The following is a 22,604-nucleotide window of genomic DNA, read 5'->3' as shown; positions in this document are numbered from 1 at the left end:
AACACGCATGGGATAGACATACGGCTCCTGAATCTAAGACGAGACCAACGACTGATTAAGGTTTGAGTCTTTACAGCAGGAGAGACGGGGGCCGGATGGGGCCGATCTGCCGGTGGGTTCTAGGTTTCTATGCCGATTGGCCTGTTTTCTGAGCACGAGGCAAGTTGGCAACTTCAACTGTATAAGTCAACCTGGCAGTTGAGTTCAGTTTAGCGGATGAGTTTGTTTCAAGCAGTGTAGGAAGATTTTAGTATAATTAGGGCAATAAACGTATTTCGGATAAATAATTCTCTTATTTTATTAGAAAATTGGGAGAGAGAAAAAAAAAATAATTGAAAAAAAGAAGTTTATATCTTTGGCATTGAAAGGGTTAGGGGGGCGGAAGATATTATCGGATGATCATTTGCCTTGATTTGAATTATAACCCGGAGATGCAAATCGTTCGCACGGACCGGATCATCCAAATATATCTAACCAATCAGCAGCGACGCTAACAATTATTTTTATCGTATTATATCATTTGTCCTGATTTTCCCAATTCTACTAGAATTTCATCCAGCGGAGCCTGGAGACCAAGGAGCAGGAGATTAGTAAACTGCAGGAGGAAGGCGACAAGCTGTTGGAAGCCGGTCACCCCGGGAATGTCCCCATAGAGGTAACGAGAGGGCTGGGGGTCTTCCTGGGGGAGATGTGCGGCCAGTGGGACAGGAGCTTCACCGGCTTCGATGTTATTCCCTAGGACCTACATATGGGCTTCTAATACAAAATATGGCCTCGTTGGTCCCAATGGAGATGGTCGAAAGCGACCAACATTCATGGAGGAGGGTGTACGGTTCTCTTAGCTTTCAAGGCCTCATTGGTCCCTTCTTTAGACATTTTAATTAATACATTGTCCGGGGTCACTCAGGAATTGGCAACCTATGGCCCTCCAGTGGCTGAGCACCAACTCTCATGATGCCTGACAAGCCTTCGCACTGTGGCCGGTAGCAGCCAGGGAGAAGGCTCCTTTGTCTGGTGCTGGGCACGGAGATCGGTGTCTTGTACACCACTCTGGCGTATGTTGGTTGCTGGAGACGTAACGTGTTCCTGTCCCCCCATCCCAGGCTCACATGGAGGCCGTGCACGCCGACTGGAAGGAGTATCTGAACCTTCTGATCTGCGAGGAGAGTCACCTGAAGTACATGGAGGATTACCACCAGGTGAGCAGGCTGCAGCACCTCGCAGCTGGGGCTGGAGTATAAATTGAGATTGGGGGGCTTTATGAGGAAAGCTGAGGATACCCCCCCCCCACGCAGTCTGAGTGACTTTTACCCTGTTATAGTTCTACAGAGACGCCAAAGATGCCCAAGACCTCCTGAAGAGGGTGGACGGCGACCTCGACCATCGCTACAACCCCGACTTCAAGGATAAATTTCAGATCGAGGCTCAGCTGAGGGAGCTGGAGGTGCGACGGGAAACGGGGGCAGGAGAGGGGATCCCCCCCATCTCCATCTGAAACACCGCTGCTTTTATGAGCTGATTTATTATCATTCTGGGCTTTTCAAGCCACGTTGACCCAAATTTACAATTATTCACCCGTCTGGTTATAAGCTGCGCCCTTAAACGAATGATTTTCAACCAAAAATCTGGTTTCGAGTCATTCTGCCACATTTTTGGTAACGCTGGCTCCTTCCTTCCTGCTAGGATCAGGAGAAAGCTCTGGATAAGTACGCAGACGTGATGAGTTCCTTAAAGACGCGGAGTCATCAGGTTCTCCCTCTGAAATACCGCAGGGAGACGCCGCTGAAACCGATCCCCGTGGAAGCCCTGTGTGATTTCAGCTCCGAGGAGGTAAAACATAAACAAGGACTTCTCTGCCGCTGGTTTCATACTCGCATAATAACACATACACTAACCTAACATACTTACACACAACCTAACATACTTACACACACACTAACATATTTACACACACTAACATACTTACACACTAACAAACATACTTCCACACACTAACATACTTACACACTAACAAACATACTTCCACACACTAACATACTTCCACACACTAACATACTTCCACACACACTAACATACTTCCACACACACTAACATACTTCCACACACTAACATACTTCCACACACTAACATACTTCCACACACACTAACATACTTCCACACACACTAACATACTTCCACACACACTAACATACTTCCACACACTAACATACTTCCACACACACTAACATACTTACACACACACAGTAACATACTAACATATTTACACACCCTAATACGCGTAGTAACATACTTGCTTCTATACTAACATACTTACTTACACGCACCGGCACACTATAACATACTCACACTCAGTAACTTACTCATGAGTACACACTTACATACTTATACACACATACTCAGGCCACATCCAATCTCATATGTTTGTTGTCCACCAATCAATGACAGCTCTTCTGCCCCCCCCCAGTCCTCACATGCTGTCTACGTGTTTTTCTCATGAAAGTTGGCAAAATGAAATGAAAGACGCGGATCTGCCCCTGTCGCCTGTTTGATATCATCATTGATAGAAGGATGGTTTCAAAAATTAACCCATTATGAGAAAAACAGCTGTCTCTACTGCCCCTCTCATGTCTCCGCTCTCTGCCCCGCAGGGTGATATCAGCCGCGGGTCGAGTTACACTCTGAAGACCAATAAAGGGGAGCGATGGGAGGTGACAGACAGCAGCGGGAAGAAACTCGTTGCCCCTGGCGTATGTTTCATGATCCCCCCAACAGACCCCGAGGCTACGGCTCTGGGCGAGAGGTAAATAATTCTTCCAATACCCTCTCCTGTAACCGACCCCCCCCCCCCCCGGTCCGCTTCTCGTGGTTCCTTGACCTCGGCTTTTTCTTTGCCGACAGCATTACCAACCAATTCCAAGCCACCAAGAAGAAAGCCGCGGGAAGCCGGACCGCCCTCATCCAGCGTTATGAAGACCTGAAGAAAGAGTCCGGCAAGGGTAAGCGGGGACCCCCAGGGGGCCACAAGGCGCCTGAGTCTACAGGCAACCCGATAGACTCCCGTGTCCTCGCCGGACATAAGACGGGAATTGGGAATATAATTACAAAAAAAGGAGACTGACGAACTTTCAAGCAGTATCATCACAAAGAGACTACCCAACGTTTCCACCGGGTCTTCATCAAAGATTAAGAAAGCAGGCATTAAAGCGCTTCAGTCATCGTGTTCATACAGCTCCGCGCGTCTGCATGCTTTGCGTCGGCCGGTCGTATGAAAAACGTGCATTACATTTTACTAGCTGTAGCTCGGGCAAAGCCAGGACTTTGATATCTAATCCTCAAAGAGAAGCCCGATCGGCTCGGCATTCCACGGTTCATTCGGGAGATCAAAGACGAGAATCAAACGCCGACGGAGAGCAGGATTTAAAATGGGGTGGAAAAAAACCCTAAAACATACTATATGTTAAAAACGTGAAGTCTGCTGTAGAATCACCATACAGATAAATGTATCATTCCAAAAATATACAAATGTGGATCTAGAATAGAGTTTCAGAACGTTTACACGCCGTAAAATCAATGAAGCGGCCCCTGCGTTGGTCATCACCCGACACCCCTCCCCCAACACGCGTGTCCCGGTTAGGAAACCTGAAATGTTAGGCTGTATGTTATTGTTAGACTTCGGATTTGTACGGATTCTAAGTTTAACCACATTTGCGAACGTCCGAGAACAAAGAGAGACCTCCAACGAGTTCTCACGCGTTCTTCTCGACCAACAACATTCATTGTCCAAAAACGAATGGACCAAGAACGAAATGAGAAATGCGTCTGACCGTTTTTGGTCCTTTTTGTTCTTGGTCTAGTTATTATAGACTCTGCAAACAACGATTCATTAAGATGTTGGGCAGTCTAAAAAAAAAAAAATGCAATCTTTGTGGAGATGAGCAGATGTTAGAGAGAACCGATGGTCTAGAAGATGGGGTCTTAAAGTGTTTTCTGGAGTGGACAGAAGCCAGTAGATTCTCCTTTTTCTGTCTAATTTCATTCTCTCAATTCTCCTTTTCTTGTAAAATCCATCCAGGGGACTGCGGGGGTCTAATTAAAGTTACTTTTGGTCCAGGAGACCCTCTCGCTATGATGTCATCTCGCTATGATGTCACCTGCACTTCCATGATCAACATATAAAATTATTATCCACAGTGGTTTCCAACGCCCAGGACATACAGGGCCGACAGCTGCTGGCCGGGATGGACAAGGTCATTACAGACCTGGACAGGCAGGAGAAGGCTGTTAGCGCCAAACTACGTCCGCCATTGGAGCAGAGCCGAGCCGTGCAGGACAGCTCAGAGAGGCTGAAGGAGCTCAAGGTAATGTCAGGCCACATCCAGCGCTGCCCATTACCCAAAATGCATGTTTATGAACATCTAAAACTAAAAAGATTTTACATCTTATCTTCTTATGCCATGTATGTTTAATTCTCTCACTGTATTAGCCTCTACCACCTCTGCTGGGTGGCTGTTCCACTTATCTACCACCTCCTCTGTAAAGTAAAACCTTCTTCCATTCCATCTATACCTCTGACTCTCTAGTTTTAGATTATGGCGTCTTGCTCTAACATGTCTTCTCCTTTCTATCACATCTTCCTCCCCCCCCACGAACTAACCAGGAGCGACCCCCAGGATATCGGACTTCTTGCCGTAAGAAAATAGGAGGTTCACTGGCAGCGTCTAATGTGTTTCTTCTGCTTTCCAGAATATCTCCAACCAGGTGCAGCGCATAGAACCCGAGAAGAACCAGCGAGTCCAGGAGTGTGAAGCCTACCTGGCCAACTCCTCCGACGTCTCCAGCTCATCCGTCCTAAGAAGTAAGATGGCAGAAACCAACAAGAAGTACGACCGGGTCAATGATCTGCTCGGTGCTGCGCAGGACAAGTAGGTGGCATTTTATAATGGCTGGTCTTAAAGAGGTCCTCACATGACCACAGCTGCTTCTTCGTCTAGTGAATATCTCAAAATAAGTCTATGTGTATTTGTCCTCGACCTCTGATGTTTTGCGGTCAATAAGGACGTTCACAGCATCCACATGCTTATGTTTTCATCTGACTGGTGGTCTGTATTCACTTTTGGTGATTTTTCCTAGGCTTGAGGGAACCAATCGCCTGGAGGGCAGCCTGCAGAAGAGCCGTGATCTGCTTGCCACCTACGAGAGCAAATTGTGCCAGGATGACACCGTGCCAGAAGACCCGCGGTCGGTGGAGAAGAAGCTGCAGGAGCTGGCGGTGAGTGAGGCCGATTACCTGCTATGACAAAAATCATACCAAACCAACATAAGAACATTTACAGAACCTGCCTCTTCTATAAACGCCCTCCTCGCCCACTCATCCTTTAAATTAACTGTTAGGGGCAACATTCCAGGTCCTCATCTTCTGCCGATGGTCACAGTTATGAAAATTCTTGGGTGCTTTTAGTTTTAACCGACGTGCTTCTTCAACCCACCTCGTCAATATCTCATATAGCCTTCCATTTTATTTTCACTTTATTGCCATAAATTAATTTGGCCCCGCCCCTGAGGTACCGTCTCTTACTTTTACGCTTTTCTCGTGTAGGTGATGAGTACAGAGCTGCAGATCGGAAGAGGCGTCCTGGCTGAGGCCGAACAGAACTTACACAACTGCAAATTGAGCTGTAACAACCTCGCCAACCGCTTCCAGGAGCATTGCCCAGATATTGAGCGTCAGGACGCCGAGGTGTCCAAGCTCAACCAGCGCTACAGTCAGCTGGACCAACAGATCCAGAGCAGGTTAGACACGGAGGATCAGGTGCGAAGCTTTCAGGGAAATAAAGGACACTTTGATACTTTTTTTTTTTTTTTTAAACAGGTCATTGGCTTTGCAGAAGGCCAAGGCAGCCTATTCTAACTACCGTAACAACTACGACAGTGTCGATGGCTGGATCCGTAACTTACCCACCTATGAGCCCAAGGACACGGACAATGTCAAACAAGTTGAGACCAAACTGAAGAACCAACGGGTAGGTTAAGAATTTCAGATCATCGTTTCTTGTGTTATATTATGGAATAAAAACCTACATCTATGTATTTTCTATGGAATTGGACATCTTGACAAACCCTGGAAGGTTATTAAGTTATCTCTGGTGCTGATAACTGTGAAATATAAGGATTAGATTGGACCTGAGGAACCAGGAACGACATCTGAGCTGAAATTATGCTTTTTCCAATAAGATTCAATAAGATTTATTTTTTGTCTCATCTGAAGCTCCTGCTCGCTGAGATAGCAGACCGGGATCAGGACATGCAGCACGTGTCGAAGAATGCCCAGCAATACCAGCAGGCGGTAAAGGTAAGATACCTCCCGACGGGGGCATTAACAAAAACGTTCAAGGAAGGACGTGCCCTTCCAGAACTAAGGCGACTCGCAGGCTCACCAGGGAACAGAGAGCTTCCCAAGGTGGAATTATCTCAATGGAAAGTAGGTAGACAGACTAACTCCTGTGGCCACCGCTGGACCATTACTTCACCTGTATAGACAACAGGTGAACATCGAGTACCATCACCAACCCCAAGTAACAGGGGCCTGGGGTTCTCCTTAATGAGAAAAGTGCTGAATGTTACCCAACACCACCTTCTTCCTCCCCAAAGAGCTTGATTTTGACATCCCTGTTATATATAGTATGGGAAGCGTAGGAATATTTATCCATTATGCTGGTTAAAATCTGCTTAAAGGATCGTCCTCGTGTAAGAGGCGGAAGTTGTAATACAGCAGAGTAATTCTTGATGTGCCGTGTTAGGACTACGAGCTCGATGCAGAGAAACTGAGGTCTATCACCGACATGGAGAACAGACGGAACACGTACGGCAAACGAGCCAGGATCCAATCTCCAGCCACCAAAGTGAAGGAAGAGGTACGTGGGGTCGTTCAATCATCCGCAACATATCTATCCCTATCGCCTTTAGCAGCCCTTCCACAATCTTACTCACTACGTTTTATTAATAGAGCTTCTTAGGATTCTGTAAGAACTATCACCATAAAGGAGAGAATACGGACAATATGCTAGATTAACGATAACACGAAGGCACTGGTCTTGTGAGCTTGCACTCTATTGTCCAAAAGCCAATGGATAAAGGAAGGGTTAATCATCGTCTGAATATTTACTTTGTCTCCACTTAGGAAGCTGACCTGGCTGCTCGATTCACCGAAGCCAACGCCGTGAACAAGCAGAGGATGCAAACCCTGGAGTTCGCGCAGAGCCTCCTACGTCAGGTAACGAGAAGCCGAAATAAAAGGCAGTTGGTATTATAATATTAAAGGACATCATTCAGTGACTCCTGCCTTCCCTCGCCAAGATACCATAAGGAAGGTGTATAGTTTGATTGGCTAATCCCGGTTACGAGTCGGAAACTGGTAACAATTCATGTAGAATAATATCAAATTCTCACAGAGCCAATGTTATTTTGCTTTACACAGCAGCCGGACGTGGAAGTCCAACAACAATCCGTTCAGATGAGCCGGTCGGAGAAACCTGCCGAGGAGACCTGGAAAATCAAGAATATGTTGGATGACGAGGTCCAGCGTCGGCAGCAGCTGGAATCGGAGATTAAGAGCACCCGCGAAGAGATCGTCTTTCTCCAGAACCAGAAACCTCAAGAAACCATTGTGAAGAAAGAGGTACTGAAGAAAGTACCCGATCCACAGCTGGAAGAAGATTACCACAAGGCTCTAGAGAAAGTCTCAGAAGATCAGCGTAAGAGCAAGTCCTTGCAGGATGAACTAGATTCCCTGAGGCTGACGTTAAGAACTTTGGAGTACGAGCAAAAGGAAGGAGGCCAGCAATACATCGTCAAAGAAGTATTGAGGATTGAGAAGGACAAGGAGCAGCAGGAGGACTTCTTACGGCTCAAAGAAGAGTTAGAGGAACTGAAGAGACAGAAGGGGTCAAAGAAAAATGAGATTGCGAGCGTGAAGGAGAGATTGGCCATCTTGATAGAAGAAAAGAACAAACCTCAGGAAAAGATAACTGAAAAGGAGGTGGTCAAGCTACAAAATGACCCCCAGTTAGCGACAGAATACAAATTACTTCAAGAGACCATGCAGAGAGAGAAGGCAGAAAGGCAGAAAGAGGAGGAAGAGCTTCTCCTGCTTCAAGAAAAACTAAAACGTCTGGAGAAAGAGCGAGCCATGGCCGAGGGCAAGATCACCGTGAAAGAAGTGCTGAAGGTGGAGAAAGACATGGCAAGTGAGAGAGAGGTGGCCGACCTCCGCAGGCAGTATGAGGAGGAGACCTCTAAGATACGTTTAAATCTGCGTGAGAAGAATGAGCTGATCCGAAAGATTAACATCTTGGAAGAGGAGAATTCCAAAGTGGTCGTCCAAGAAAAAGTGCGAGAGATTGTTCGCCCAGACCCCAAAGCAGAGAGTGAGTTGGCAAACCTGCGCCTGGAGTTGATTGAGCAAGAGAGGAAGTACAGAGCATCGGAGGAGCAACTGAAAGTTCTCCAGACTGAGATGGAATCCATAAAGAAACGTGGACCCCAGATAGAGATAAAAGAAATAACCAAGGAAGTCATCAAGCATAAGACAGATCCAGAAGTCCTAGCTGAACTAGAGAAGCTCCGAGGAGAGATCTTGGAGAAGACCAGAGTGGTAGAGCGTTCGGAACTTGAGATTACTCGACTGAAGCAGGAGATCCAAAGTTGGATAGACACTAAACCACAGGTACAGATAAAAGAGGTGGTCCAGGAGGTGCTACAATACAGAGAAGACGCTGCCACCAAGAAAGAAGTTGAGACTCTAAGAGCCAAGTTGGCTGAAGAGCAGAAGAAGCGTTTGGACCTTGAAAGGGAAAGGATGTCCCAAGAAGAAAAGATAAGGCAGAAAGAGAGAGAGCTGTCACAGGTGAAGGAGAAGGTGGTTCACCAAGAGGTGGTGAAGTACGAAGAAGATCCTTTGCTGAAGTCGGAGGTTAACAGTTTTGCGAAGAACATTGAAAATGAGCTGAAACAAAAGGACTCTCTTCAGGAAGAACTTCGCAAGTTGCAGTGGCGGAAATCAGAACTCGAACGTCAACTTGAAGAGCTTGAGAGGGAGAGGCAGGCAAGGAGAGAGGCAGAACTTGAGATCAAGAGATTGAAGATGAGGTTGAACGAGTTGGAACAGAGAGAGATAGAGACCAAGGAGAAAGTAACACTAAAGCAAAAGGTGGTCTTGCAACAAGATCCACAGCAAGAGAAAGAACACAACTTACTGAAGCTCCAAGTGGAAGAAGAGAGACACAGGAGGCAGATGCTTCAGACGGAACTGGAGGCGCTGCAACATAAATTAATCACGCTAGATAAGACAGAGGTGAAGGAGAAGGTTGTTTTCACAGAGAAAATCGAAGTAGAGAAGGATGCTGAAACAGAGAAAGAAATAGAGAGACTTAAGGTCAGCCTGGAAGAAGAGAACAAGCGCAAGAGAGAGCTGGACTCTGAAGTTGATCAGCTTCAAGCTCGACTTTCTGAGCTGGAGTTCAGCAACTCCAAGTCCAACAAGGAACTGGAGTACCTGAGGGAAGAAGTCCACAAACTACAGATGGAAAAGCAAAGCTTGCAAATGGATGTCCGTCACCTGGAGTCAGAGATACAACTTACCGATAGAGAGACATGGGATCTCCGAAGCATGACTCAAGTAGACAGCGGTGTGAACCTAGACTCGCGCCTGTCTATCTTGGAAAAAGAGTTGAGGGAACTCAGGAGAATATCCAGCGAGAAGGATCTTGAAATCGAACAGTTACAGAAACGCATGGAGAACACGGCAATCAAAAGGGAGCAGAGAGAAAACCACTTGCGCAGGTCCATCGTAGTTATTGATCCGGACACGGGAAGAGAGATGTCGCCAGAAGAAGCTCGCAACCTGGGTCTGATTGACTGGAAGATGTTCGTTAACCTCCAGAGCCAAGAGTGCGATTGGGAAGAAACCTCAATCAAGGGGCCCAACGGCGAATCCTCAGTCATCCACGATAGAAAATCCGGCAAGAAATTCGACATTGAGGATGCCTTGAAGAGCGGCCGCATCACCAAACGTCAGTACGACAGTTACCTCAACAAGGAGATGTCCATCCAAGAATTTGCCGCCTTGGTGTCCGGCAAGAAATAATAAATCGTGGTCCGTCGACCATCCATGGGGTATAAAATTGACATCGAGCGGCGATCCAGCTGCCCTTAGCCACCATCCTATGTATAGATTATATGGCGTTGATCCAACGCAGATGACCACCTGACATACAGGTCCCGTAGTTCTCACAAGACGGCACCGGGATTACTTCTCATGTATTCACATGTATAGCACTGATTGGTAAAAAAAATTGAGTGAAAATGTATACATTCTACACTTACGGTTCTGCTACGTTTTTTTGTTTGTTTTTTTAACCTCACCCTTTCCTACACAGCTTCTTAAAAAAATGATATTAAATACGAAAAAAATAGAGGAATGTTACAGAAACTATTCAATTGCGATATAATTTTCTATTGTTACGTCTTATTCTTAAACCAAAGATCCGAGGGAAGGTTGCCAAGACGACGTGCACTGAACAGAATAGAAAAGTACAAATAAACCCAAAAAAATTATATATATATATACATAAAATAGATTACTGGTTTATAGCCCCCTCCATGCCATACGGGGGCAAAGTATTTTATATAGTATGTTTGGTAAATGGTTTGGTTTGAATTTACTTCTATCTGCTCTCCCCCTGCCCAGCTACCGTAGTGCCTTACTAACCAAGACCTTTCCGACGTAACTTTGCGGTGCTTCTACCACCGTTTTGGCCTCATTTCTGGGTATCTCATTTATTTCTGGGTGGAATAAGGGGATTATAAAAATGTATTTTATTTATGTTAATGCTAATAAAAATGCGGTGGTTTTGAATGTTTTTGAATCATTTTACTGGGATTCAATTCAGTAGTCAAGGCCTTTATACCATCGGGGGCAGTCAGTGTGGTCCTGTGAAAAGCTAAAGGTCTTTTTTCTTTAAAAATGTATTACCTCCCGACACATAAAAAGCACATAAACGATAGATATATACCCAACAATTTCTGGCTAGTGGGTTAACAAACAAACAGATGACACAGAATTGGGTAAGGACTCCCTGCAAGGAGATTTGGTCAAATTCGAGCACCAGGTAACTCAGTGGTAGGTGAGATTTAACGTTGACAAATACAAAGTTACGCATTTTAGAAAAATAAATTGGCAAACTTTAGCGGGTTGGATTTACGCGGGGTTAATAATTCTGCAGACACTGAAAATTAGGAACCAAACGAACGTTTATTACACGCAGTCAAACGAAACAAAACCTATCTTTACATCGCAATTAACCCAACGTCGATGTCTAGGAGTATCTCGGCGTGGCTGTCAGAGGCGACTGAAAAGTCCGTGAGCTTCTGCCAGCAGCGAACGGCTAACCTGCTGCCAAAGTGCATAAGAAGAAAAACAAAAAAAGTACAAAAAAAAAAAAAGAAACAGCAAGTTTTTCATTTTTTTTTGGATGCTTTGAAACCTTTTCTTTAACATTTCACCCGCGCATGGTTATCGTTAGCCGTCCGCTCCTTTCGCCCTATGTGCGTTTCAATGTATTTTCAAGTATATCCTATAAAGGCACAAATTAAGGCTCATTTAAACTAACCGTCCACAACGCACACACCTAAAAAAAACAACCAAATTCTTCCTTATCCCGATCATCCCCCTAAAACAGTTTCCCAGTCTTAACCACTATCTCAGGAGCCGGGCTCCCTGTTGAGCAGCGTCTCCCCTCGAAGCCTGCTTTGCTACCCACGGGATCGGAAGAGGTCCGATAAACACACGCAAGGGGCCTTTGGAAACATTTTACAAAAGAACCACGCGGTCGGTCAACAGCGTTTAATACAAACATCGCGGGAGCTGAAACAGTCACAAAATCTGTACAATCTTCAGATACAAAAAGGTGCAGCCGGGTCATCAGAAAAGTGTCCCGCCAAGCCGTGCGCCGGGGGTCTACAGGGGCTTTTATAAAAAAAAAAAAAAAAAAAAAAGTTCAGCACCTAAGAGGGGTAGAAAACTAGGTCCGCAGTGTTGCATAGAGAAACAAGTCGCGCTGTTACACCCCAGAACGCTCAAATTGTGATTATTTTGCCATGAAGCAAAAGCTACAAAAATCGGGGTCTGTCACTCGAAGAGCGGCTCACGCAAGACATTGCGACATCTTTACCAACCCCGATGGACGGAACGTCACGAAGATGCTCCGTCCGCGCATCGTGAAGACCGCCGTTCCCAGGGATGGGATTAAATATTCCACGTGTTTAGAGGCTTATCTTCAGCTCCTAAATCACCCGTAACCCTTAACGGACCCAGCGGGGTCGTGTTGGCCAAACTCTTGCCGAAACCCAACGTTGAGTCTATGGAGGCCACCATAGGTCAGCTGAACTCGGTGAGGACCTGCTGCCACGGTGGCCGTCATCGGTTTTCACCAGGAAGAGTCGATTGAAGCCAACGAAGCCTCAGCTTGATAGAACGCGGGGTTATATTTGTTTTAGAGGACGTTCAAGGTCATCAAAGCGATGAGCTGACCGGATATGAATGGCTTAGATCAGCACCCAACGCTCACGTCTTGACCGGGCGGAAACGCATTGGACTTCCATGAAAAGGTGGTCGCTTCCAGGTAAACATACAAAATGTCAACACCCCTCCTTAGGATCTCGGATCTATAAAACCAAAAGTAACTGAAAAGTAACCGTCGAGCGGCAAAAAAATATTTTTCTAAAAAAAATGTAAAAAAAAATCCAAAAGCGTCACCAGCCAATTGGCTACAATATGGCAAACGACATCTTATTTGGACTTTTATTAATGTTAACGGTCCATGTGCCCGTCGCACGAAAATCCTAAAATACTTCTCTGCAAACAATTCACTATAAAAGTATGATAAAAATGCCAACTTTTCAATCCTTCATATATAAAAAGGGGAAAAACCATTAAGACAAAAGTATCTACAATCCTCCACCGTATTATATGCGATTTCCTTAGCATACCCAGGACTTACACCCCATTCATAACAAAACGGGGGGGGGGGGGGGGGGCGATATTTCCCATTTGAGATTTATCCGTGGCTGCAGAAAAAAAATTATATAAAGAAAATTACTGTGGATAAGGAGGAAGATGTATAGTGAGCAAATTGCGGGGGAAAAAAAAAAATATAAAAAAAAAACAAAAACACTCCTCCTTAGCTCAAACTTGCCATTTGACAAGATTTAAGTTAAATTAACACGCCATTTCTGCGTAAATCCGCTCATTTACAGCCAAGCCACATCTTACAAAAGTCAAAAAGATTATTTCTATAAACAAAAACGATTTTTGGTCCACAAACACTGGCCATATTTCAACAAATACAAAAATAAAAAAAAAATAAATAATAAAAAATACAGAAATGGATGAACGGAGTCGGGGGCGGGAGGTAGAGGGGTAACGATACGACGAGGCCGGAAGAAGGAGTCGGGTCAGAAATAAAAACGCAGAGAGGGGCGGCAAATCTCTCAGAAATAAAGACTTGTCGAGCGCGCTAAAAATCTATAAAAGTCCAGGCAAAAAAAACCAACAAACAATAAGACAGTCGCCTTAAGATAAAAACAGTATAAAAAACCCCAAAGTAACTGCAGCAAGCTGTACAGCAGGGATAGCCCCGCGGCTGGGAGACAGCAGCGTGGACTACAACTCCCATCACCCTCAGCAAGCCACTCCTGCCACATACAGAACAAGTGCTTTTCGTCGTGCCGCGGGGAGCATTCTCGTGCAAGTGCTTTTTAAAGTCGTTGGCGCCGTGACCCACATTCCAGGGGGAGGTCGACAGATTAAAGCTTTCTCTGAGGACCCGAGGGCCCCTTCCCGTGGAGGTGCGCGCCATCTGTAGTTTAAAGGGACAGAGCGAAGAGTTACAGAAATGCAGGAATTCATGGTTACCACACAACAAGAGACCGGAATCTAATACTAGAGGGTCAGAGGCGGAGATGGAATGGAAGGAAGTTTGACTTTACTGGTAGGGCAGTAGATAAGTGGAATAGCCTCCCAGCAGAGGTGGTAGAGGGTAATACAGCGAGGGGATTAAACATGCATGGGATAGACATACGGCTCCTGAATCTAAGGCGAGACCAACGACTGATTGTGTAGGTAGAGGATATTCCACGATGTAAAGTAAAGGTGCGGGAGAAATGTTTACCTGTCTGGCCCGGCTGGACATGCACTGGGAGGCCTGAGTGCGGGACAGACGTTGGGTGATGCTTTGTGGCCGGATGTAAACCACCTAAAAGATCTGCACAAGGAGAGAGCGAGAGCGTCACCTCAAAACATGACCCAGAGGGGCTTCTGAGCCCCTTAGACTAGAAGAGAGCGAGCCTGAAAATACAAGCGACACCCCCAATGCGATTCAGGGGTGACCCCAAAGCTTGGGGGGGCGCGCTATTTCATAAAGAGACGCCCCAATGTGACTGCGAGTACTCACTGCGCGGTAGCCCGTGGTGAAACGTCCCGGGGGCCGGCCCGGTAACGATGGCGTCGCTCGAAGCCGTGGCTTTTGGCACAGGATCCGCGGTGAAGGAGATGACGTGGAGTGGAAAGGTGTGGATGGGCGAGAGGATTCCCAGGGAGGTCGGCGTCGGGAGCTTCCCGCTGTTTGGTTTGTACGATGGAGTCAGGACGGTCAGCGACTGGCCAGGCGCGAGGAGCCCGGAGCCTACGCTGCTTTTTGCCGACTGCGGGGGAGAATAAAGAGCGGTCTATTCACTAAAGGGAGAGTTTGCGCTCTTTGACTTCACTATACGTGATGGAGGTCCGGGAAGAGCCTGCACGGCCCTGTATAATGTGTAGTTAAATCAGTGAGATTTCTCCAGTCTCTAAGCCATTGAATTATACATTATACAGGGCCAGCTCAGCCCTTCGTGCCGGAGGAAGCTGCCGGTGTCGGACGTCCATAATGAACAGTGAAGTGAGGGCGTTAAAACCCCAACTGCCAGCTCTCCTTTTAGTCAATAAGCCCCAAAACGTCAACGCCGTTCGTGATGTAGAAAGACACACAGGTGTGGACGCCCCAGGCAATGTATTAATTAAGCACTGGTAGTTCAGTACCTTTAAACACTCAATACCTTGGCCCGGACCAAGCACACCAGGCACTTGCCTAACAAAGGGTTCTGACGCAGGGGTACTTACAGCGATGTTAGCGGGAGAAGCAGCGTTTCCTCCAACTCCGGCAACCATTGAAGAGGTCAGCAATTTGGCAACGCCCTGGGTGCCCCCTCCGGTGTCCTGCGGCGCCACCAAGGTCAGCTTTTGAGGGGGCAACGTAGGTTTCTTGACAGGGACCGTAGAACCGCGAGGGAGGGTCGAAGAAGATGGGCTTGGGGAGGCTGCAGCACTTGCGTTCTGCCCCCCCATGCCCCCCGAGTTTCCGCCGGTGGGAACCGGGTGTCTATGCACCGGGGGTCGGTATACTTGCTGGTTGGAGCCACCGGCCGGGTGTTTGCCCACAAAGCCCGGAGAGATGATAGGCTTGTGAGCGCTGCTCGCGGAGGACGACGCGGAGTGAAATCCCTGGGGTTTGGAGGGCTTGGTCTGCTGCGCGGTGGGACGCTGCGGAGGGGAAGGGGCAGAACCTCTAGGGTTTCCGCTATGGCCGGGATGCGAGAGGCTCCCCTTGCTGTGCTGGTTCGTTATTTGGAAAAGTTTCACCGAGGGCTGCAAGGATGCGTTGAGCTGAGAAGACTTTAACGCCCCGTGATGGAGATGCTGTTTGAGCTTCCCCTGGTGGCTTTCAGAAGAAGGCGGCCGGGGGCTGTGACCAGAGGACATCAACTTCTTCTCAGGTCCCAAGAGCAGAGACTGGTCAACCAGATACCCGCGCGGAGGCTGTGGGGTGACGGTGGGGACCGATGGAGAGGGAAGGGGAGGGCACGACTTTCTCTTTTCCTCCACCGCCATGTTTTTCTCAGAGGTCCCCAGTTTGGAGGTGGAAACGTCGAGACCCGCAGAGCGGTTAGAGAGCGCCGTCAGGTGTTCTGACACACCGTCCAGCGAAGGCGGGTTGTGGATAAGGTCTCCGTCCAAAGAGTTGTCCTGGGCGTACGTCTGAAAGGGTGAGGCTGCCGGCTGCGACGGCGTGGAGGACGGCGCCGGATGCTCCTTGGCCGAAGCAGATGCGGTTCCAGCCGCGTTCTCCGATTGGGGCGACGTGGACTTCTTGTCGTGCTTGTTGGAAGGTTCCTGTAACAGAAAGCGGGATTGCCCACCCATGGGCGTCAGAAACACTGGTAGAAAAAAAAACACTACTAAAAATGGGAATCTTACAGAAATATTACAAAATATATAAGAATGTAAACCCAAGCTGGCTGTACCTTTGCTTTGAGCTTTGGCGAGACTAGCGCTCTGTTCTTCGCTCTAATTGAGAGAGAGAGAAAAAAAAAAATTTAGGCCGGCCGACTGCTGGCTCCATCCGGTTAACAGCAGAGAACGGGGCGCGAGACCAGCCAACGAACAACCGGCTCGTTTTCAATGTAGAATACAATCATTCAGAGGCGGCGGGCGCGGGGTTAATGAGTTGGCGTCACATACTCACATGATGGAGGAGAGCTGCGGGTAAACACGCCGAGTCTCTTTAAAGAGCGTCCTGCGAGCAAAACAAACGGCAACGATGTAAAGGCAACGGAGTAGCCTGAGTAGCCTCCAAAAAAGTCAAACGACTCCCCCTTCTAATAAAATGAAGCCAAAAGCAACGCTGCAAGACGATGCCCAACTCTCCTTTCCCCTACTGAGACCTCTACGGACCTCATACATCCAGCTGCGCTCTTCGCTGATCTGTGCCGCACGATGCCATTTCGCCCAAGAGTGGGATAATCCAATCAATATCCAATAAATCGGCATCTAGTCAGGTGGACCGTTTGATAATCCCATCGGTAGAGCGCCTCACATTCAGATCTGCGGGATCTTTTCGGTGCCCCCCCCCCCCCCCCGCTTACCGTGCCTGCATCCAGCCCCGGGGCCACAGAGGCTTCACCTCGACGTCCAGGAAGGATTTGAGATAATCCTCCAGGCTGAGCAGGCTGCTTCCCTCCGACTCAAACATCTCCACCTTCATCCGGAACAGCTGGCACAGCAGCTGCCTGCATGAACAAGACAACGGCGAGGCGGGGGTTAAAGGTAAGCGGATGGGAGACTCGCCTGACCTCCTCCAGCGCGGTCTCCTGCCTCGTCCCGTCCATCCCAAGCTCCTCACCGGATCTCCTCGTTCCACTGGAACTTTTTTCTGGGACTGGCCGACTTCTTGTTGCTCTTTTCTTCCTCCTCCTCTTCCTCTGAACCTGCCCTCTGCTCTTTCTCCTTCTCTTCTTCAAGCATCCTGGGGCAAAAGCGGGAAAAGAGCCATCACCCAATGAGTTTTACCGACCGCGCACTGCGCTCCGGGGGGCATACAGGGTTTGGGGGCGGCAGGCAGGAACGTAACTTTTAACTATTATTTGGAGCAGAGCTTAGCGGGCGAGTCACTTCCCTGACCGCGATGAAGTCAGCACGGCTCCTACACCCGGCCGCTCACTTACTTGGCGTACTTGGACTGGTTGTGGACTTTGCACTCTTCGTGGTACTTGTTGATCTGCTCCGGCATGGCTTTGGCGATGGCGTCCTTCAACTTCTTCAGAGGTTCCCATAGAGGGCTGCCCTAAAACGAGACAGAGCGTGTCATGGAACCGTGTCGCGCGTGACCTGCGGGTCTTCGTGGAGACGGTTTCTGCGAAAGCAAACAATTTAACACTTAAAAGTTTCTAGGACTCCAACACCCATCAAACAGAGCCAACAATTCAGTCTGAAGATCTTCCATCTATTCCATAAATCCGTTCTAAGTCGATTTTTAGTCTCTATCAGCTTTTTTTTTTTTATATTCTCTAAATCTTCTTAAAACTACATGACAAGCTATTTCTGTTACTATGTATCTAACTACTAATATCTAATTAAATATATATTTAAGTCCCCGTGTTCCATCACTCCACCGTCCAATATCTGGGGTTCTGGGACTATTTTTAAGGTCTGTTCAGTTATTATCAAAGCCTGAATGAATTTGTCGACGAGATCGGGCCGGGAGGCGACGTTTGTAGCGCTCGCCACCTCACCTGTTTGTGCAAATAGAGCCGACTCGCCCATTTCACCAGCGTGTCCTTGTCACAGGGCAGGACGGAGGAGAGGTGGGTAAACACGGCAGAATGCAGCGCCGAGGGCAGGTCCCGGGACAACAGGTAGATGCTTCAAAGAAAGAGAGATAAATCAGTGAAGGTCGTCGGGGGCGAAAAACGAAGATATTAAAGATCTTTATAACTGGAACCTGGATTTTATTTCAATGCTTTAGGCAGCTAAGAAACCAGGACCACAGAGGCGTGCGTGCGCTGCAGCTCCGGAGCTTCCATCTTGTTTCGTTATAGGTTTTTTTTTAGTGTCCTGCGATCGGTTTCCAAGGAAAGAAACACTTACTCGAGAAGCGCTCTGTTCATCGCCTGGGTAAACGGGATCGTTTTCTTGTCCCCCTCGGACACTCTGACGGCCTGAAACAAGAGTCAGGTTTTATCGAGAACCAACAGAAATCCGTATCAATGCACTCGGCTTTTTTATGTGTTTATATGTTGTGCGCTTCAATTAAATGTCTATGGGAAAAAAGAAAAGAAGCGGAACCCTCACCATTTTCTTATCTCAGGCATCAAGCACATTAAAGGGAGTTTGAGCCAAAATTGGATAAAAACCAGGTTATTATCAGCAACATTATTGTATAAAGCGCTGAAGGAGAGTTTTTTTTTTTAACCGCTGGACTTGTCCCTTTACGTGCGTAATTAACGTTAAAAAATAATAAGAATTAAACCGACCCAACGTATAAATCCGAAACCCAGCCTCACCTTGGTTAGCTCCTTGATCCGTTTCTCCAGCGAGGAAGGCAGCCCCTCTGGGAGGGACGGGGGCTTTTTAAACTCCTCCGCGGCTGCTGGAGCTTTCGGGGCCGTGTCCGGTTTATCCGGAGGGTTCGGGACTAACTGATCCAGATCCTTCTCGCTCAGGGATTCGATGGCGCTGGCCGCTTGCAGCAGCTCGGTCTCAGACACCAGGGCAGAGAGAAGAGGGTCCGGGACCGGCTCGGCCTCCTGCGGGGGGGTGGGTGGTATCTGTGCGGCCGGCGCGGACGGCTTCAGAGTAGATGCCACGGGGGGAGCGGCGGATTTCACTTTCTGAGCTTCCTTCTCCTTCTGGAATCTGGCCAGCATATCGGTCAGATTTTTAGAACTCTTCTTTTTCTTCTCTTTAGTGCCATTCAGCGCAGTGAACCTGATTAAAAGGCACAGGGTCAGATGGAGTTCAAGGTGCCCTCCAACCATTAAATGATCCATCTGACCCTGTAGGGGGTTTTACCCCTTCCGGGTGCAACATCCCATGAAGTGCTTTAGTTCACTGAACGTAACGAGCCCTAAGGGTCCCCAGCGAGCCCCGTTTCAGGCTTGAATTTTCTTACCCGCTCTTTGGATATTTGGATTTCTTGGATTTTTTCTCCTCGTCTCTTTTCTTCTTCTTCAGTTTTTCCCCTCTTTCCTTCATTTTCTGTCGGATTAGAAGCACGCGTAGTATGGAAGGCAAACAGAGAGTGTGGTCAGTGTGGCCTCGGACCGGGCTTGGAGAAGACTTCTCCTGACCCTAGAGGTGAAAGATGAAGGAAGCCTACCTTGGGCGACGACTTCTTCTTTTCTTTGACCCCCTCGTCCTCCGATTCGGACGCCTGCCTGAACTGCAGAGTTCCAGTGTTGATGTAAAAGCCTCCGAACTTGGTGCTCAGAGACGCGGGGACAAGCTCGTCGTACTGAAAGGCAAGAGGTTCCTTGATGATAAAAAAATCCAAAGCCGGAGATCTCTTTTGAAGAAGGCGCCATCTTTACTTTTCCAACTGGGAACCAGCAGGAATGCCCTTAACCCTACGAGTTCTGGACTGGTGGTTACTGGACTCACCGCCTCGGAGTTGTCTATGAAGGAGTCGGACTCGTCGTATCCGTAGCCCATATCGATCAGGTCCTGCATGCGGTCTCTGCGCCTCTTCTTGCTCCCCTGCAAAACAGGGACAGGAACAGGAACAGGTGAACTTTACGCACCCAAAATATTTAGGAGCCCAGCGGCCTCGGCGTTACTCATTCCGGACCGGCAGGCGTTTTCCAGACCTCTAGGAATCTTTACACAAGGAGAGCGGTCGTTTGCGTTCCAATAAAGGTAAACATATGCCGCCGACGTTTGGACCGCAATGAGGTCTTCATCAGGTGCTATTTATTTATTGTCCTGGTGAAGATCTCACTGTGTGCAAAAACTACGGCTGTATGGGCAGAAATCACTGAAAATTCACTAAACATTCAGAAAACGAAGAGCCTTTATTCTGAGCTCATTAAAGGCTCTGCCAAGGAGTCGTATAAAACGGAGTTCTTTTGTTTCGTTCGCGGCGCGGGGCTCCCCCCCCGTGTAATCTTATCCTCCGTCTTGGGCCGGAGAAACCGGAGTCATAACGACCCAGCTAGGATATTCCCAAAGGAATCCCCCATCGTGACAACGAGTCTTCAATCCAGGTTAGGAGCAGAAAACGTACCTGCGATGCTTATTAGCACATTTCTGTCAGTATACCCTGTGCTGACGTTAACGCGTCGGGGGGGGGGGGGGGGCACTGATTCGGGAGGCGGAAATCCCTGGAAAGGCCGCCTCGTAACAGCCGGGATTAAAACTATATTCCCGTACAGATGTTTGCCAGACATCTAATTGTCTGAAATCAGATTCACGCAAAATATACAGACACTGTACAGGCTGGTACCGGCCCTTAGTGGCCGAAGTCCGGCTAGGGAAAGGCCACATCAACTGCATGTCAATCACATGGGGGAAACTTTTACTAAGGGAGACCCTGCAAAACTTAACGGGGGTTTCCTGCTCTTCAAGGAACAGAAACCTACTTAGCGGACAATGCTGGGAACCCGACTGCCGATAACATAATACATGATCTACAGAAACAGCGGGAGATCCCGTTTAAATTCTATAAACGGGTTAAAATGTCACTTACGTATTTCTCCTCAAACCTCTGGGCCATGTCTGCCACCTCCTTCTTCTCAGCCTCTTCATCGTTGAAAGGATTTACCGTCTTCTTCTTGGATCGGGAACAGAGAACACGCAATCCGTTACGTTATTATTATTAACAACACACCAGCATGCGACACGTACAGACGGACGGACAGACGGGGCTCTCGAATTATCAGTGTATATATATACACGTCACAAACATCCATCACTCACCAATGTGAGGGCACACTCCAACAAGACGGCAGAGGATTGGCTTATCTGAACCCATTTGACACCAGAGTATAAAGCCTACGTTTTTTTTTTTTTTTAATAGTATAAATATTAGGTTCAAAATCTGCCAAATAATAAAAATATTTAAAAAAAATAAAATATTTACACATTCGATTTACATAGAAGGACGATAATAATAATTAGGATCTATTTCTCCTGATTGGCTGATTAGACCGGTAACAGCTCTAATGCTGCAGAACTAAAACTCCCATGGATCTCATCCAGGCTTTGGCCGGCCGAAGGGTTTGCCCGGAGTCATGAGAGTAGTCGTTCAGCCACTCTCCCTGTGAGTAAATCCTCTCTTTTTCTGCTTTTATGTAATTTAACAAAATTGTTCGTTATTCCTTCCCTGTAGAGGAAACTTTCCACGGTTCGCTAGGCCAATGGCGGCACGACGGAGACGAACCCGAGATCTTTCTCACCTTCTCAGAGGACGATCTCTTCTTGCTGGCGGCCTTCGCTTTCCTGATCAGCTCGGGATAGCAGAATTCGGGGCATTTTTTCTGATCTGGTTCAAAAAGCTTCAGATCCAAGCGGATGGTGGCCGGCGTCTCCGATTCCTTCTCTTCGCTCCGGGGTCTCATTGGAACCGGAGGATGCGGAGGGCCGCTTGGCGAGAGACAGGCCAGCTGTACCCGCCGGGGCTCTGCCATTCTCGCCCCCCCACCCACAAAGAGCGTATGAAACCTTAGCTCGGGGGTCCCATTGACACAGGGTGGGACGCGGGTTCCAGGTCAGTAAATCACGCTTATCTAGACACGTCGTCGGCCGGTTCGGTTGGAGAGAAGATCTCAGACGGTATGAAATCAGCGCATGTTATGTGTCTACCCCACGGCTTTATGGGAAGGCGCGCACGTGACATTCCCTCTCCATACCAGATGCATCGCTGCCGGGACGTCCTGTTGAGGAAAATAATTGCAAGGTCAGTCGGCCAATGAATTTGCACGAGTCACACAGAGCGGCCCTCGCATTATAGCACCTGCAATACCTATAGAATGACCAAGTACCCCCCTATGGGTCATCGTAAGCAGCGCCCCCCCATCACGCACTCTTTGCCGGGAGTTACACGCTCGCTCGATGGTTTAAGGGGAACTCGCGCCGTCACAGAGCAGCTGTGGTGGAGATGACAGCAAGGGCACCCCAACAGTCACAAATGGGGGGCACTAGCAGCAATCTGACAGGAAGTGAGGGGACACGGGGTACCCCA

At 48.0% G+C, this 22,604-nt stretch overlaps 2 protein-coding genes across 2 annotated transcripts in view; one reads left to right on the top strand and one right to left on the bottom strand.

Annotated features, from left to right (window-relative positions):
• Positions 1-10,141, top strand: part of LOC149285736 (periplakin-like) — a 29,288-nt gene extending 19,147 nt beyond the window's left edge. Inside the window, exons 9-23 of the mRNA XM_089494824.1 lie at positions 548-655; positions 1,104-1,199; positions 1,322-1,444; positions 1,684-1,830; positions 2,649-2,800; positions 2,899-2,996; positions 4,192-4,358; positions 4,744-4,922; positions 5,131-5,269; positions 5,597-5,790; positions 5,870-6,020; positions 6,266-6,349; positions 6,798-6,911; positions 7,178-7,270; positions 7,475-10,141. Of these exons, the coding sequence (XP_089350950.1) occupies positions 548-655; positions 1,104-1,199; positions 1,322-1,444; positions 1,684-1,830; positions 2,649-2,800; positions 2,899-2,996; positions 4,192-4,358; positions 4,744-4,922; positions 5,131-5,269; positions 5,597-5,790; positions 5,870-6,020; positions 6,266-6,349; positions 6,798-6,911; positions 7,178-7,270; positions 7,475-10,141 (4,512 nt within the window). The remainder of the gene's footprint in view (positions 1-547; positions 656-1,103; positions 1,200-1,321; positions 1,445-1,683; positions 1,831-2,648; positions 2,801-2,898; positions 2,997-4,191; positions 4,359-4,743; positions 4,923-5,130; positions 5,270-5,596; positions 5,791-5,869; positions 6,021-6,265; positions 6,350-6,797; positions 6,912-7,177; positions 7,271-7,474) is intronic.
• Positions 10,142-11,343: 1,202 nt separating this feature from the next.
• Positions 11,344-22,050, bottom strand: LOC149285735 (ubinuclein-1-like). The gene is made up of 19 exons (XM_089494823.1): positions 21,820-22,050; positions 21,111-21,194; positions 20,027-20,122; positions 19,746-19,880; positions 19,539-19,624; positions 18,931-19,354; positions 18,515-18,585; positions 18,160-18,289; positions 17,593-17,711; positions 17,271-17,393; positions 17,014-17,157; positions 16,614-16,664; positions 16,393-16,435; positions 15,974-16,261; positions 15,212-15,907; positions 14,508-14,757; positions 14,226-14,318; positions 11,911-12,022; positions 11,344-11,449 (listed from the first exon to the last, which is right to left on the bottom strand). Exons 1-19 carry the CDS (start codon positions 22,048-22,050, stop codon positions 11,344-11,346), a joined length of 3,282 nt encoding a protein of 1,093 aa, XP_089350949.1.
• Positions 22,051-22,604: the final 554 nt, after the last annotated feature.

Source organism: Sceloporus occidentalis, unplaced genomic scaffold (genome assembly GCF_023333645.1).
Source record: "Sceloporus occidentalis isolate IW3139 unplaced genomic scaffold, rSceOcc1.0.p SCAF_76, whole genome shotgun sequence".
NCBI classification, from domain to species: domain Eukaryota; kingdom Metazoa; phylum Chordata; class Lepidosauria; order Squamata; family Phrynosomatidae; genus Sceloporus; species Sceloporus occidentalis.
The sequence above is the reverse complement of the archived record's forward strand: the minus strand, read 5'-3'. Positions and strand labels throughout refer to the sequence as shown.

Coding starts and splice junctions, on each gene's coding strand:
- LOC149285735 (XM_089494823.1), bottom strand. CDS start 22,050: ATGGCAGAGCCCCGGCGGGTACAGCTGGCCTGTCTCTCGCCAAGCGGC. Junction 19,625..19,745: donor AGAAGAAGTCGTCGCCCAAG/GTAGGCTTCCTT, acceptor CTAATCCGACAG/AAAATGAAGGAAAGAGGGGA. Junction 19,355..19,538: donor TCCAAATATCCAAAGAGCGG/GTAAGAAAATTC, acceptor CCTTTTAATCAG/GTTCACTGCGCTGAATGGCA.